Source organism: Strongylocentrotus purpuratus, unplaced genomic scaffold (genome assembly GCF_000002235.5).
Source record: "Strongylocentrotus purpuratus isolate Spur 01 unplaced genomic scaffold, Spur_5.0 spur5_scaffold_9, whole genome shotgun sequence".
NCBI lineage: Eukaryota > Metazoa > Echinodermata > Echinoidea > Camarodonta > Strongylocentrotidae > Strongylocentrotus > Strongylocentrotus purpuratus.
The window spans coordinates 14,843,224-14,861,711 of record NW_022145615.1 but is presented as its reverse complement, the minus strand read 5'-3'; the positions used below and the strand labels follow the sequence as shown (position 1 = coordinate 14,861,711).

Below are 18,488 nucleotides of genomic sequence, written 5' to 3'. Positions count from 1 at the left end.
ATTTGAATGAATATTTAATACAGTCATTTTAATAATGATAATGATAATATTCCATTCTTTGTATAGTGGATATCTTAGTCATGATTCACTTCCAAAGAGCTTTGAGAGTTGTAATGAATTCAATCGTTCTGGGCATAATATTAGCTCAATATGATTTGATTCAGAACATACTCCATTTAAAACAAAAAATAATGTAAGAAGTGAGAAGCTAATCATTTCCTACTCACTCCCTGATATTGTATTACTTACCTTTCATATCCAGCTGACCAAATTGGTAAGTTCCTGCAAGAAATCTTATCTGGTTTTGACACCAGATAGCTTCTGTTTGCAGCCCCTTCCTATTGAAGAAAATAATGTTCCTTGGTATTATGGTTTCAATTGGTGTTTCAACCTTATATTTATTGTGTTACATTCCCGTTACCCTACCTCCACAAATTGTGTACATGATATATTGAGTTCTAATAATTGGTCCGTATATTGTGTTACACATGTTACTGATAATAAATAATAATTTGAGCCATTACTCCATACCCACCTTGTGGTTTCCTGAGTATACCCCCCCCCCTTACATTGCCCCCTCCCCAATCCCATCCCACCCCATCCTATCCCACCCTATTCTTTGGTTGCCTTAGTATACCCCCTTCCCATGATAGGAAATCTATTTAGCTTGAATGTACTTGATGTTTCTCATCACATATGAATTAACTTTTATTTTATATCATGGTTTTTATGTAACACTGTGGTTTACATATTTTGATATACCTGGTGTAATATGCATGGGCCCTATATAATGGTTATACAGTGGTAAATTTGATTTCTCCAAGTAATCATATTGTAGCCTTTAAAAAAAGAGCTAAATATTGCATGGTTTATGAGTATAGAAATTAACTCAAATAAAAAAAGAATTGTGATAAAAATTGGCTGTTAATAATGCTTCACTGAATGTAGCTAGCTCTTAAATAGATTTGGTTATGAACAATTTATCATTGAATGTACAAAAAATAACATGAAAAGAAAGAATTGTGGCTTGATGTTTTTACATGTGCTACCTTGCCTTTAAGTTTTTTGTTTCATTGATGTATTAAGGTTGTGAATTATCTTAAAATGAAAGATATAATATCATCTTTCTGCTTTTGTGTAACTGACTGAATTCATATAATGTAGATATTTACTTTCCCTGTTCTATGTCATATGCATGTATGTATGCATCACAAGATGGACACTGTACATTACATTCCAAAAGGCTGTAATTAAGTAAGTGAAGCAGATTAATTAATGAAGAGGACAGGGATAAAAGAGAAATCAAATTGGTTGGTGTGTTTTACCTGACCATGTGACTGCTAGGAAAGCATGTGTTTGCTTGTAAGTAAGCAACCAGGGGACCAACAGCTTTTAATAAGTCCTCTCGAAGGGACTTGATAATGAGGATTAATGCTTTACCAAAGGGCGCTGGCGCATTGATTGTTTTGAGCCCAGGAACTCGTAGTTACAACACCACTGCTCTACCCCTGAGCCATCGCGCCTCACTAAAGGTTGAGATCTTTTATACTCTTTGTTAACCTTAACCACTGCAGCAAAAGGTCCTAATTGAGTTGTATGGATAAATCCATTTAATGTGATATTCTTAGATTTTCATCCTTTTGTTGTGATGTTATATCTTTCTTAGGACTGTGAGGCTGAGATGAAATATCTTCGTTCTAAGCAGCTCTCAAGCTCGGCTGATCAAGAGCCCTGCTATGAGAAGGTTGCTGATTGCCAGGATGATGAGGAAGATGATGAGGAAGAGACAGAAGGAGTGGGGTCAATGTCTCCATCGGCCATGTCCTGTGGATCAACAGCTTCTAGTAAAGGTAAACACGGTTTTCTTTCTTCTTCCATCTCATTTTATACAACTATCCACCATTTAATTTTGGTGCACAAATTTATTGATAATAACAACTTTCTTCCAAGTAATGATGAATAAATGGTCTTATACATTAATGAGAGCATGCATTAAGAGTTTAAGGCACCTTTGAGATCAATTACCCTTTATGGAGGAAAATAGAAAGGTTTACATACTGAATATATATATTAAGGTTAGGAAGACTTCAAATAGAAATATGGAGGCGGTTGAATTTTTATGAATTCTCACAAGTCATGGCACTAATTACCAAACCTATATTTGTTTCAATGATTCATGCCACTGCATTACTTGTTTGGGTCCTTGCCAAAGATTTCAATGATGCCCTGGACATTAATATGCTCTTTCCATTCTGTCATATTACTAATTTTATCAAAATTGTTTATTTCTATTCTTACTTGTCTCCATTCTTTTCAGATTTCTCTTTACCAGAATATCAGAAAAGCAACAGTGATAAGAGAAAAGGGAGCAAGGTAAGAGTCTTGTGATTATGTAATACCTTCATATTGCTATATTGATCTACATTTTGACAGAGGAACAATCATCCATGTTTGTTTGTCTTATTGTTTATGACTAGGATTCTTTATCGGTTTCCTTTAATCAAAATATAAGCTTGTAATACTATGTCTGTATTAAAGAGATTATGGAAGTCTTTGAGATATCAAAATCTCTAAATAAAGGTCCAATCGATTGGTGAGTAGCCTAGCTGATGTACCCACATACATTTAGAATGTTACTGGCTCTTAAATTGAATCCAAGTTAACTTTGGAACCATTCCTCTTATTGAGAAGAGGTAGAGGTTGTAAGAAACTTTTATTTGTACATATTTTTATTCAACTAATATTTCTTCCTGATATACTGTGGATTATTCTTAAGAAGATATATTCCCCCCTAAATATTCACAAGTTTATATAGAGAATTAGGTAAAAATCATGCCACAATATTCTTAACTTATATTTACTTACATTCATTTTTGTTATAATTATATATTCGTGTAAAACACTTTATTTCTTTGTCTTCAACTTGTAATATAACAATATTTTTACTTGTAAACTTAACACTGCAAAGCCAATGAAACGAGTATCTTGGGCACGTACGGTATGTTTGATTTACATCTGAATAGAGCCATAAAATATCTTTTCTTATCTAAACACCTTTTTGAAGCTTTGTAATAACTGTGAAGTTTTTGTATAACCTTTCATATGTATTTGCTTCATGTTTCTTCCCCTACCTAAGGTTTTAAATGTTACATCTGTATTTTAATCAGTTAATTTGCATATCTCTTCTTACTGGCTTTGCAATGTTTTTCAGAGGTTAGGAAAATATGCATTTTAGTGTACACAAGTGACGTTCAGTAGCATATATGGATACTTGTTTTCCATAATTTTTTGTAAGGGAGAAGAATATGAATCTATTAAATGTAGAATTCATACAGAAATAGAAACAAATTCTATGATATCTTAATACCATAGATCTTCTGCTTTGCCTTACTGGTTGTGTGTAAACAATCTTATCGTATTTTTAATCTACTTTTTTAGCTTAATTTAACTTTGTCTTTGCAGTTTTTAAAATCATGCTGTATTGTTGTGGTGACAATTTTTTTCAATTCTTTTTTGTTTTCTTTAACAATCAATCACACACAAGTCAAATGATCTTTTAAGTCGATGACAATAAAAAGTCCTAATTTTTCTCCATAGACTTACTTTTGTTAATTTTCTGTATTAGTTGAATAGTTTTTTTAGTTGAATAATTACCCAATTTGATCTAATTCCCAGAACAGATCCAAAGAAAAAGCACCTACTTCAAATTGCAAAGTCAAAGGAGACTGCAATCTATCAATCATAATTGTTAAAGAACGCTCCACGCCGATATTGATTACACAATACACCCCTGAACTCCAGACTTGTTGGCACGCTTCTCTCTTCTTCTCTTTCTTGTACCAGCCTCTCCACCTCTCTTACCTGCCTCTCTTATCTCTCTCTTGTCCCCCTTATTTTTTTGTACCCACCTCTCTTTCCGATTTTCCATATGCAGTCAAACTAGTCTACCACATGTGCATAGCGGGTAAAGTAGCGAGGTTCGATCCACACAAGTTACAAATGAATCATAACAATGCAAGAATTTTGTTTTAATCTTATTTATAGCAAATTTGTAACTTCGTACATGAATTCTCCAACCCTGCTCAAACTCTTATTAGAAGGCCCATTTACACAGCCCAAAAATTATTCTCAATAACCATCAGTGTTTTATTTATTGCCATTTACTCTACTGGAAAAGCCTATAAAAAGTGTTTGATAGTTTTGTTTTGTTGTTGCCCTGCATTCGTTAGGAAGGAAGCAAGGAGGGTCACTTAACCTAAAAACCGGAATCTTCACCACAAAATACAGTGTGATTTCTGCCTTAGTTTTAAAAAAACATACTCCAGAGGTGGGTTTTTAGTTCCAATTTTTAGTTGTGTTAACTGTTTGTTGCTTAGCAACCTCCGATGAAACATCGCAATCTGAGAAAAAACCAAAGATTTTTGCTTGCAGTGTAAATGCAGTTATTGTGACAACCTTGATTTCTCTCAGAAGTCCATTGTAAATACGATCTGATATTGATGTGGATGAGTAAGGATTCAAACAATGGTTTCCTGTTGTTTCATGAATCATTTGATAGGTACTTCCCTCAATCCCTAGACGGCTGCAGTAGAATCCCTGCATCTAGCTGGAAGGGATAAATAAAGGGAGGGAAAATAAAAAACATGTGTTTAATCATGACCAGAACAATGATTTTCCACTGACTAAGCTCTTGTTGCTATAGCAACATGTTTATGATGATGATCATGGCCATGAAAAGTGATAAAATTTATCATATATTACATTATACACACAATTGGGTTGGTCCTTTCCTGAGCAGCAATGTCAGATCTAATGTGAAAGATGATATCTCAAAATGACAATAAGAGGAATTGACCAATTGTTGCCATGATATTACTATTACACAAACACAATTCAGGAATTTTAAAAGTTTATTTTAACAGTTCCATGTCTTGTTACATTGCTACTCCAGATATTATTCATAGTTGGCAAAAAGTTGGCCATCAAAGTTTAGAGAAAGAAAGTCATTCACCAAAAGGTTCAAAATGAAATTGTGTCCTACAAAGCTACAATGCTTTCTAGACTTTGACACAAGAGGGCACTATCACAAATTTAGCAAAGTACTTTGTTCCTGATTATGACAGGAGTCCAGGATCATAATACATTTTGAGGGTGAAGGTTTTGTGTGGTTAGCATAATTTATTTCTATCTATTTATTTTCTCCTCCATTTACGGTACAGAAACAAAATGTCAGATTTAGTCACTTGCAGACCATTCTTCTTTTTGACTATCTTTTTCTTGTTTTTATTTTCACCATTCCTTCATCATACTTCTGATTTTCTTTTCCTTTCCCTCCTTTCTTATGATATATTATCTTTACTTATAAATGCCTACTTTAACAAATTCTTATTCTTATGTTTAGATATTTTTTCTTTTCCACTTTGCACCTTCTGTAACACACATTTGTCACACAGATCTCTCTGCAGTGTGTATTTGACTATCCTTTGTATACAGTATATTTTTCAATATACATGTATCTGGCTATCCACTTATCTTATTTGATATTAGTGTTTTAATACTTTTCTGCAAATTTGTATGTCACATATGAATTGAGTTACCTTTAAAGCTTCTACAATATTTTTGTAGTTCTAGCTTTTGTTTGAAACCACTAATATTATAGACATGTATTGATGATTCAGAATATACATGTAATGTTAGTATGGATGCTATAGACAAGATTAGTATGAATTTCTAAGTTTTCTTCATAACAATTTTTCTTCCTCATGAATCCAATCATAGAAATATTTTGTTTCAAAAGATAGCTTGTAATGTGAGTGTGTTTTCTTTTGTTTTTTTCTGCAGAGATTGGAAGTTAGCATAGACCAGACTACTCCCATCACTGAGGCTGAAGTAGAGAGAACAATATCACCTACTAGCAGTCAAGATGTCTACTCTACACCATGCACCAAGCACTCATCTACTCAGGGAGGCAAAGCAACCCTGGAGAATGGTCACAAGGTGAATGGACACAGAGGAAGCGGTCACAGTGAGGAAGATGAAGAGATGAACGGTACAACTGACAGTAAGAATCCTGTCATGAGGGTGGCAAGAACAGAACATAAGCGACTTGGTAGGGTTGGATCGGAGCTAGCTGCAGAGTTTGAAGCCTTTGTGAGTGCCCAGACATTGGAGAATGATTCCCTTCCTTGGGTCGAGAGCCAGAAAGTGGCCAGTGAACTGTTGAGTCTTCAAGAACACTTCAGCCAGGAGGAGCTGGCAGAGCTCAAGAACCTTGCCGATGGCAGACGATTGGAGGTGTTGACTATCAATAGGCAGTTTGGTGAGAAGCTGGGCATGGGTCTAAACATCCAGCACACTCAGGAGGAGAACAGTTTAACTCAGACTGTACAGATTAAAAGTGTCCAGGTGGGTGGGGTAGCAGAGAGAGCGACAGGGGGATCCAGTGGTATGGTAGTCGGGGATGAAATCCTGGCTGTGACCAACCAGATTCTCAAAAACAGACCGTATCTTGATACTGTACAGATCCTCTCGAACCTGCCTCTGAAAGTGAAGGTGGTTGTAGCAAGGCCAGAGGAATATTCAGAGGATGATGAATCAATGGCTCAAGATTCTCCTGAATATGAATCAAATTCCAGTGGAAGATCTAGCTGTGGGGATACAAGATGGGGTGAAGAGGACATCTGGAAGAGGATTGAAAACACCCAAATGGACGATGTCCTAGGAGTGTATGTCAACCCTAAAAGTATCCAAATTAATGAAAAGAACAGTCACACGTGGGACAACAAAAGTGAGGATATCTGGCAGAAAGTAGAAGGAAAGAAAAATGGCAGTGCTATTATCAAAAAAGAGAACATTAGAGTGAACTTCGTCAGTGATGTTAAAAGTCTTCCAGCTGGAACACGTCTGACTCCTTCGTACAAAAAGCACAAGCAGCACTTGAGGTTTGGCAGCAGAAGTCCAAGCCCTCGTACTCCTGCCATGGGAGAGGATACCCTGTCCAGAGACAGCTCTCCCACTGTCTCCTTCTCAATGGACCTCACTGATGAGAACGAGGAAGATTTAGAGGATCTACTGATGCTTGAAACAGAACCCTTAAGTGATCAGGATGAAGGTGACAGTGGACACCAGAAATCAATATACCTCACTCCACATGAATCACCAACAAACACTTCCAACCTTAAGTATATGAAATCTCTGAAGGTAGACTTGGATGATAGTCTTTATCAGACTCCAAGTGAACACTTTGGCTCCAAAGACACCATGGATGATTGTCTGGAAACCAACGATCCTCCTGTTACAGATATTGATGATTTACTAGGGTCCGATGATGGCTATATGGAGACAGAAGAAAGTGACATGACAGTCAAACCAGATGTGTCTCCAAGCAGTGAGCCATTACAAGTCAAAGCAACTACTTCACCACAGCTCAAGTCCAACAGAGATTTTCTACGCAATGATGCAAGGGGAATTGTTAAGTCTTCACCTGTCATTTCATCATCAAAGCACAAGGCTGGTATGATTATCTCCAAAGTAAAAACTCCAGAAATGTCTACTTCCCCTCCTCCAGTGAGCACCCCTTCCCCAAGATCCTCACCAACAGACTCAATGTCCTCCCAATCATCACAAGAGAGCAGCAAGTCTGATTCTTCAAAATCTTATGATGTAGTGAAGAGGGACAAGAAAGTCTTGAGTAGTGTGACCAGGAGGTTCAGGTCTTCCAGAGTTGACAAAGACGTGTTCAAGCAGAGAAGGAATATGTTTGAGGCAGCAAGTAAAGATGAAACTCCGCTGAGCTCTGCATCTCCAAAGCCTAAGCCGCTTGCAAAACCTCAGATATTTTCCAAAGTTGGCACAACACCTGCTAGTATTGATAAGGGCAATAAATCCATTGGACAAACAAAAAGCAATAAGTCTTCTTTTGCCAGCATTGCAATACCCACATCACCCAAACCAGGCGATACCAAATCTTCCAAACAGGAATCTATGCAAAATATAGATGAATTACCAAAACCACAGAGCCCCACGGCCAGACAGGATCAAGAAATCTTTGGGGCTGATATCCGGGCCATGTCCAGTGTTGCATCCAGTATGGAGCACTTGAATGAAACCAAATCAATAACTGATGAATCTTCAAATCCTCTAGTTTCAGCTGTAGATGACATCTTTGCTTCTGCAATGGATGATGCTCTTCATGACAGTTCATCTGAGGGATTATTCATGAGTTCTGAAGCTAGCCATGCAGACTTCACCCTAGATTCGAGAGCTGACATGCCTGTTATGAGGCCACCCACAGGCTTCAGAGATGATTCATCAATAGAGCCATCACAAACCCATCTAGAAGATCTTGATTTTGATGATGAGGATAAAGTACATGAGGACAATAAAACTAGGAGTGAGCTGGAAGAAGAATTGTCTGGTAGCAGTGGTGACATGGGTAAGAGGGATATTTCTGATTGTCAACCTAACTGGGATCACCGAAAAGGAACTGTCATCAAGGTTGTGTCACCTATTGTTGCCAGGAGTAAAAGTAGCTCACCTCAAAGTGGGCCAAAAAAAATCATCAAAGCTGATGCTCTCCATTTCAGTTCAGATTCCAGTGATGAGGAGGAGATGGATGAGGAGAATCCAGAAGTCCAGTGGCATGTCTTACCATCATCTTCTGAAGCAACATCAGCAGAGCGCACATTACAGGCACAGGGCTCCTCGGGTTCAGACAAAGGTGAAAGTCCCAGGGGCTTCAGGGGCAATGAGGAGCAGGCAGAATCAGTAACAAGTGATGAGACACCACTGTCACCTAGGTTGCCTCCTGATGGTGATGAGTTTCCTGAACAAGTTCAAGTATGTCCAAGTTCATCACCTTCGATACATGCTGGCACTGCACCTAAAGAGACAGACGATCAAGCTGAAATGCTACTGAGGGGCATAACAACCTCTGACTCCATGCCAGGGAAGAATACAAGTAATTTCTCTGGCACAGTTAGTGCAAAGCCATCACTTCCAAAGAAACCAAGCTTATCTAAGCTGAATACCTCTCTAAAAACTTCTGCAGTATCCACAGCACCCACTGCTAAAATGTCTCTCGCATCTTTGTCATCACAGTCACAGGGAAAGGTACAGACACCTACCTTTAAGGACATCAAGTTGAAGAGTCCACCTAAGATAGGAAATGATGATGTCTTTACATCTCCTCGCACAAGCCCCAAACTTGGGAGCCTCAACAGATGGGGCTCCAGGGAAAAGTCTGATGGTGATGATGACATAGTTGCCAAGAGAGGTGCATTGTTTGGAGAAGTGATCAAGAGAAGAACCTCATCTTCATCATCGTGCTCAACATCTCCCCCACCAACACCTGTGAGAACACTGTCACCAACTCATTCTCCAACTCATTCTCCACGCAAAATGGCTGAACCTTCACCATCTTCTCTCAAATCCAGTAAGATCAGTACAATCTCAAATGTCAGTGACAACAATCTTCCTGTACTTCCATCCTCAAGCCCACCCGTTAACATCAGGACAAAAGAAAGACCAAGGTATGCCAATACTGATTCCTTTAATGATGGCTCAGATAATGACCAAGAAAGCAGTGAGAGCTCATTGCAAGAAACACATTCTAAGAGTGCTGTTCTTTTGTCAGAATCAAAAGAAAGTGTGGCAGATGTTAGCGCATTAACAGAGGAACGTATTCAATCATCACCAGTTGCAGACAGTACTGTAGGGAAAGTAAGTGGTTCCTTGTCTCCTAAGAAAGTACAGTCTCTGATGGCTAGGGCTGATGGGACCTTGTCATCAAGAAGTGCTGCACCACCCCTCAAGCCCAGTCCAGCTTCACTCAAGCCATCCATTTTAGACTCTTTGAATACTGTTTCATCATCAAATCAGATATTTAAAGGACTCTCAGTTCCGAAGAAGCTTTCTTCAACCACATCTCCTGTTGGGTCCTCGTCTCAATCGGGTCCATCTAAAATTGGCGTTCCTTTGTTGTCCAGTTCTAAAGCAAAACCTTTGATATTGCCCATGAAAGGAGCTGCAGGAAGTGCAAGTTTACCCGGAAATGCTTTTAAATCAAAGCTCACTGCAAAGAAGTTCACATGGGAAACAGAGAAGGACCGGGCAAATACTACAAGTGAAACTGAGCCTCAGTTAAATTCTTCTGGTCGGGCAGCTATATCAACATCCCTCTCTAGATTGAGGCAAGATATCAAGTCAGCAGCTGCAACAAAAGAAACAAATGAACTGAAAGGAGAGACCTCTTTGACAAGTAGTCCAGACATCAACAGCAATGTGAAGGAGGAGCACAGCAGGCCCAAGGTGCCTTCCAAACCAGTTTTGGCTCGTAGGAATCTGTCTAATACACTAGCCTCAAAGAGCTCCAAGAGAGTGTCCTTTGAAGGTGATGATGAAGTCCAGCGAGATCTCACTAATGAAATCCATTCCAAAGCTCTCAATGGTGCGCAATCTAAGGTTTCTCTGAAGGATGATACTGTTGAGGATGTCAGTCTAGCAGAAAGAACAGTATCTAATGATGCTCCCCCACCACTGCCATTATCCAGTCCCCCCAAATCAGAAAGTGCATTTGAGAATACCAACCATACCAAACCTAAGACATTACCCCTCACACTCCCAACCAGTGGGTCTAACACCCTTACAGGCAAAACCAACCCCCCAATACCCACGTCCCGTAAACCACCTCTTCCCAGTTCAAAGCCTCCCACTGCATCTAGGTCCCCTCGGACAGGCATCAGCAAGACGGTGACCCCAACCATCGTGAGTGATGCGGATGATGATGCAGATGACGACGATGATGATGAGGAGGAGACGACTCTAGACATCATTGATGAGGAGCAGCAGAGGTCTCCACCGACGTTACCCAAGATGCCACCACCATCTCCCTCCAGACTGAAGAGCCCTGTGTATGATGTATCAGCTGATCTTCTCAGTAGTTTGGACCCAGAAGAAGGTGTGCTAGAAATCAGGGTAAGTCTCATCATCTCACTCTATTAACCCCTTCCACGTCATAGACAGCAAATCTACCTAACAATATAGATGCACATTCAGATTTGAGATTTCAGTGATCCATATTTTAAAAAGTGCTGAAAATTGGCTTCCACTGGCAAAACAAATACACAGGAAAATGGATGTTCTTATTTAAGTACAAAACAGGAAATGAAAATTTATGTAGGAAAAAGGGGGAGTATAACTATTTTATATATATTGGTATTCATTATGTAAACATACATACTAAATTACTCAAATGTTAATCTACTTATTATATTCTACATGAAACAGAAATAATTACAGCGGTGATTTTGAAGTTTGTTTCCATGGAATATTTTTAAACCCAAGTTTACAATGCAACAGATTATTGAAACCTCAAAATTTGACTCCTGGAAGTTAATTTATGATAATTTCATGTAAACCTTGTGATAGAGAAAGAGATTACAATTGTTAAATCATTTAAGTCTATCTTCTTATCAAGCATATTTATCCTTTTTCCTACATAAACTTTTCCTGTTTTGTACTCAAGAAGATTCATTTTCCTGTGTATTATTAAAAAACATAGTATATTTTGCTTTTTTAAATCTTGCACAAAGGACCTTCTTACCTATATTACTTTGGGAAATGAAGTTTGTGTAAAACCAAAAAATTTGTGACATTGACAATTTCTAATGATGCCTGCTTTGCAGCAAGATAACTTGAGAATTGCAAGAATCAAGTGCTGTGATTCAATTATTCCACAGCATGAAACGTGTGAAAGAGTCTTGCTTGTAGTTTTCAGTTAGGTGATTTCTACTCATAATTATGATTTCTCTATGTTTTCTTGTCTTACACCCAAACAAATGGAGGTCTAGGCATTACAAACTTGACATTATCAATAGGATATGGATGGATATGTATGGTGTGTGAATGATGTGGATTACTGAACTAAAAGCCAAGCTTGGTGTGTAGGAGAGAGAGAGAGAGAGAGAGAGAGAGAGAGTGATGTTTATACTCAATGAACATTGTAAGTTACTTGGAAATTCCAACCAATGTTGATGGATATAAGATTCAAGTATGAAGAGATCTTCATATACATGTATTAAAAAAAACTAATCTATATGTGTTCATAGCTGAAGTTGTGTTTTTGTATGGACAAATGTTAGTCATGTGACATTGATTTTTTGGGGGGTGCAAAAAAATCATAAGTTTACTTTCTTTCCCTGTTTAAAAAACATGAATGAATGTTTTTATTTCATCCTATTTAACACACCAGAATACAAAACAAAACATTGTTTTGTCTTTCTTGTAATTCTCTCACCTAGTTATTGAATGAATTATTGTGCTGTTTCTAAATCATGCACCATCAGTAGACGAAATATAAATCAGTTCTTGTTGTATTATTCCTAATTTACTAGCACATTTACAGAATGGAAGTATGAAGTATACATGTTGTCCCACTGGTAACATATATTGTCTATTCAGAATCAGATGCAGAAGAACGTTATATCTGTGCTAAAGTATATAACGTAACGTCCTTCTGGCTCCAAACACATGATACACGTTCTTGATTCATCTGATCAAAATAATTGAATCTACTACTCTACTAATCTACTAATCTAATTGGCATTGGGCTTTGTAAATGACAGAAATTTTATATGAAATATGATATATTTAGACTAGGCGTATAATCCATAAGTATATGGCATTTGAGTCTGTCATATACAATGTGGGATTAGACTCTAAGCAGTAATGAGATTCCCTATGAACCTGGTTATCTTTTAATAATGAGGTAGGGAGATGTAATTTGATAAGCCGGAGAAGACATGAGGGAAATCCATTATCAATTTGGCATCCTCCTGCATGTAATAACCTAGGCTACTTAATCTCAGTGACATGTCATCATGTTCAGCTCATACATTTAGAAAGGTTTAACCATGAAACATGCATAACATATTGAGCTAAGAAGGAGAGAAGTAGTTTTTATAATTCACAATGTCAGTAATTATTTCACATGCCTCAACTGTATAACATGTACTCTAGTTCATATATTGAGAGTCGATGTGTGTACTTGGAAAGGGCAGCCATCTCAGAATGATCGAGGCAGAGGTGTGACAGTCTAGAGGAAGAAGAGATTGTTAATTACATGTGAATTGATTGATTGATTAACTAAATAATCATCTGTTATGTCACTTGATACATTCTAAATTACGGAATGATAGAAATAGTTGTTATAAGCAGAGGTAAAGAGTAGAGGGGAATAGAGGAGAATTGAGGGAAGGGGATAGGAGGAGAGAGAGAGTAGAAGGGAGGGAGACGGAAAGGGAAAGACAGAGACTGGAGAGAGAGGGAGAGAGAGAGAGAAAGACACACAGAGGTAGACAGACAGAGACAGACAGAGAGACAGAGATGGAGACAGAAAGAGAAAGAAAGGGAGAGAGAGAGAAAGAGAGAGAAAGGGGGGGGGGTGGTAAGAATACATGATGATGAGAGATATTATGAATACATTGTGATGTTATTATAATGAGTTTGTTTATCTCCTGGTCTAGCTCCCCCTTGATACATGCAGTCCATTCCAGTGCATTTTAAACCCATCAAGTCAACAATCATTACAATAAGTAAAGTAGAAATACTCATGTGCTTCCACAGTACAGTCAGCTTGATGAACTCAGGGCTACTCAGAGACAGTAATTAAGTAAAAGCTTTTTGATAAACATTCTTCTTATTTTCTTCCCTGTATAGTACTTCACTCATTGCCCTTCTCCCTCTTCAATGTAATGTCTAGCAGTCTACTTCTATCAGGAGACCTTGATTGAAAAGACAATTATTATTGAAATTAGATTGAGAAAAGTACGTTGCATCAACTATTAAAGGGAGGTAGAGTGATATGGGCTCAATGGTGAAAGGGGAATGGATGACGAGCAGCAGCATCTATACTGAGCATGTATGCAGCATGTTTATGGAAGAAATGATGGCACATACAGGAATATATTACAAGGACTTATTATAGGCATGAAAATATTGTAATGATGGGTTACCTGGGTTACAAGACATATGTTATTGGCATTTACTTATCTTAGAATATATTTTTCAGCCTGGGAGGTAGATGTGTGAAGGTATAACTTGTACAGATTTTAATTTCTACTCTCAACCCTTATCAAGTTTTGTTTGTGTGTGTCACTCTCTTGAGATAGATACAATTTTTGTTTGTAAAGGTGGGATGAAAATATGAAGACTGATCGAAAGGACTACGGTAGTACATATTACAAAATACAGGCAAAACATTGAAGATCTTGTCTGCATCAGCCTTACATGTATATTCAGCCTAATTAAGGCATAACCATCCCCTTCCCATTCCCAGCTACTAGATCTTAAATATATTGGAATTATGAATATGAAACGATTTTCTTTGGATACTTAAGCCATCGTACATTTGAGATTAATCATACTTGTCTGATTCCCAACCGGAGAGTGTTATCTGTCACCAGCCTGAGGGTTAGATTTCAACATCCATACAAGCAGGAGCAGGATGATGAGTGAGATGTACTCAGAAGGCCTGTCCTCATCAGCTCGAGTTTGCCAAATAACCCGCTATTTTAACTACCGATATCCCGATTGCAAATCAGGGAAAAAATTACTTTAAAAATTTGGGGGGCTACTTTTCAAGCTTGCATGAAAATTATTCTTTTTAATTTGTTTGCATTGAACTCCATACAAATTTTTTTGGCTCTTTTAAGACTTTCGGGGGCTCTTTTGGGCATTTCGGGGGCTAATTAGCCCCGAGCATTTTTTTCCCTGTTGCAAATTAGCAAGTTAATTTGCGTCCTCATCAGCCTGCAGTTGCAATAGGCAAATATTTGGTCGAGAAAATATCCCAAGAAATGTTGGTCTTGTTTCCAAAATATCCTGCTATTTGGGAAATAGCATGTTACTTTGCGCCCGTCTGAGCTTTTGAGCTTCGGGATAATATCCCGAGTCTGAAAGTAGCGGGTTATTTGGCAAACTCGAGCTGATGAAAACAGACTCATAGATGGGCGTTTGAATTCATTCATGATATATGTCATTCGTTCCAGTTCACACAATATTCCTGGCATGTTTTCCAAGTTTTTGAAATATAGACCATGAAGCAATTTCATTAGCTACTGTTCTTGTGGATGAAGGAAGTTTTCAACAACAAAACAGTTCACATTAGAAAGAAAGCATAGACTTCAATCAGTAGATATCTCTTGAGTTTTCTATACTTCTATTACAAAGAAAGAATGCTTCTGTTTGGACAAGGTGACCTCTGCTAAACCAAGAAGTTACCAGCCATTGCTGGTAACTTCTTGCTGGTAACTTCTTGGCTAAACTTTACAAATAAGATGGCATACACATGATGTATGTTTGACTCTATATGTGTTAGATATCCATTCACAGGATTTAATTCTTCCATCTTATAATTTCATGCTATAGTACTGTTCTCACTGTCCAGTATAATTTTCTGCTTTCTTGATACATGTATTTAGAAATATTAATAGCAATATTGATAGCAAATCATTCTTTTAAAGTTTGTTGGAGGTAGACTACTTTCATTCAATGTGATGCAAACAGAATACTTCAAAGCATTAAAGGCCCACTGCACTACTTGTAGCTACTTGCGCCCTCTATATAACAAACCATGCTTAATCGGTGACCATTGGTCCCCCATGATCCTCTTTTTCTTATGTTAACTGAGAGCTGAGTTGATGAGATAACCACTTGTCCAGTGACCTTGCAGGGCAGTATAATCCCTCCTGTAAACTACGGCAGATAAGCTTTAAACTCCAAATAATTAGTTTGGGATTGTTCTGTTGTTATATTTTCCATAGCCCCTGTTTTGTTCATATACATTTCTAATCTCCTATATATCGTCCTCACAGTATAGAGCTTTTTCACCGCCCAGTAGCTTAGGAGAAGAGCACTTGATCATAGGTAATTGGTGATCTCAGGTCATTGGATGCAATTTGTTGAGGTCTGTTCCCATTGCGTGTCATATTTTTCTCTATGTTTAAAGTGTGATAACAGATGCAAGCCTAGAATGTTTCATCGAGAGAATGACATCAATTCAGCACCTGGAGGTACTTTCACAGTGAGCAATATTAATAGTGGCTGTCCTCAACAATTGCTCAGGAGCTAGGTCTTCCTCACCATCAGTCTCATCCCTCATGGTTTTTAAAGCATAAAGGTACCAAGTCCTAATATTTTAATTTGAAATACCTCTCACAGTCTCAGGAATGATACACTCGAGTCCGATACATTAAACATCCCAGAGTGCCAGGATTCAATGGTGAGACAGTGGTAACAGTCCCATGTTGTCTGAGAAACTCTGTCGGAATGAAATGATGACATTCCAAGGGGCTCTTGTATGATCATTCCTGGTATTTCAAGGGTTAATGACTGCTTTGAATACCAGGAAGAGTAGAAGGGATGTTGTAAGGACGATTCTCAATTAGACCGGTATGTGAGGGGTTAAAAGACAGCTATGGGAACCATGATGAAGTAAATCATGACACTGAAGGATGATGGCTTCATCCTGAAGCATATTGGATGTGAGTATGCTAAGAAGTATTGCTGTACAGGAGGATGAACTTACAACCACACTGGTATGGAAAGGGTTAAAGGACTGTAATGGACTGTAGAAAGATCTATGAGTGAGGTAGGGAGGGAGGAGGATGTTTTACTAGTGAATCATATTGGTATGTGGCATCCAGTCCATTCATACTCATAGCATTAGTCCACACCTAACTATGTTTATGCTTGGAATGTGGAGGGGCGGCCCAGTTAGTAGAGATCATATACTCACATAAAGTTTCACATCAGTTTCATCCTTCATCTTGGACGGATCGTGATTTCAAAGGCAGAAGCTATGATGAAAATGACCAGGAACGAGGAGTTTGAAATATGTTTGTGAAACTCTTTTTGGATCACTGGAAATAGTAATTTCTCTTTCTATGACTTCTCTGCATCACATCAGTGTTGACAACTCCAGTTTGAGATTGTACTGGACAAATTTGTTTAGCATCAGACGAGTAGCAGGATATGGGATTTTTGTTTACTTGTTGGGTTCATGATCGAATCATGTGATGTGTGACAAACTGGTTCTCATTCTTGAATGTACGTGGTCCATCCTTGGAAACTACAAGTTATTGACCCCAAAAAAGCTTCAAACAGGATATCTACTTATATCAAATTCTTTAGTTCCTGAAAGCACAATGCATACTCGATTATTGGTAAGCATCTGAATGCTTTAGAGATCATCAAATTGTACATTGTAAATAAGTTTTTAAAAGATTAAATGTCAAATAACTATGTATAGCTTGATGTTTGTTCCTTTAACCAAAATATGTCTATGTTTACTCCTTATATGTATTCCTTGTATGTATGTGAAATGAATTTGGGTAATAAATGATCAAATCAAATCAAATCAAATCTTACCCCCTCCCCATCCTTTCAGTATGGCTATACATATCCAATAATTTCTTTTATTGCTTTCTCAATGCTTATAGTCCAAAAGATGAATGATTAGTACAAAGGGTAATCAAAATAAGGATGGTAACAATTGTTCAGGGGTCTTTAAAAGTGATGTTATAAAGAAAAACACTGAAATATATGGGAAGGGTGTGTCTTTAAGTCTGAACGTGCACACCAATGGCTATAGGAAGCTCCATTCAGCTACTGGATGAAGTTCATTAATAATTATTATTTCATTACATCATACAGGATGCACACAATGACATTTTCATTATTTATTTACTAGCTAGGTTCTTTTGGTATTCTGTAGGCTCCACTACAATTAGTTTGTGATGGAAAAGAAGGAGTAACAGAAGGTTATATGTCGTTTATTTGAGAGTATATATAAGTTAATTAGCATTGCATCATAATCTGTGATGACTAGTATGTTCTTTATGAATTTTGTAAAGGTTTATTTCATCAGTGAGGTGATAATCATATTATAAGGAGTGTAATAGAGATGATATTTTATACCAGTAGCATTTGATGTAAGACGAGCAGACACTCTCTGCATTGCCAAGGACCTGAGGGTCAGAGAGGGAAAAAAACATTGAATGCTTGAGTTTTGTTGTCTTTTCTCAGCATGTCAGCAAGCTAGCAATTTTTCTTGTAAAATGATGTCAAGCGGGTATGAGATTGGAAAGGTATCGGCCGTTGGTAATATCTGCTGGTAGTGAATTGGAGAGGGAACGACAGTGGTTGTTGTTTTGTGATGGTTATAGATGTCTTTCCATGGTAAGATATACTGCCCCTCTCTCACACATTGTGGCCTCATATTCAATCTCCATATGGACTGTACATTGGTTCTGCATGTCTACTTCCAAGGCAGCTAGCTAGCTAGCCTAGCTGATGAATCGATGCTGCTTTTTGGCGTAATGACAAAAGGGATACGCAAAAGGTATGTTTCTGCCGAAGCATCATTTGGAATACGGAATATTCCTTGTGCTCTGCAGTCAAACATTTAATTATTTCCTCGTTTTCAGAAT

General features: G+C 37.8%; 1 protein-coding gene across 4 annotated transcripts in view; it reads left to right on the top strand.

Moving 5' to 3' along the window:
- Positions 1-18,488, top strand: part of LOC579286 — a 148,148-nt gene that overhangs the window by 101,178 nt on the left and 28,482 nt on the right. For 3 of the 4 annotated variants that reach the window (XM_030976578.1, XM_030976576.1, XM_030976579.1), the window contains 4 exons: positions 263-274; positions 1,667-1,850; positions 2,318-2,373; positions 5,842-10,974. In XM_030976578.1, the coding sequence (XP_030832438.1) occupies positions 263-274; positions 1,667-1,850; positions 2,318-2,373; positions 5,842-10,974 (5,385 nt within the window). The remainder of the gene's footprint in view (positions 1-262; positions 275-1,666; positions 1,851-2,317; positions 2,374-5,841; positions 10,975-18,488) is intronic. The other variant, XM_030976577.1, reaches the window with a different exon arrangement.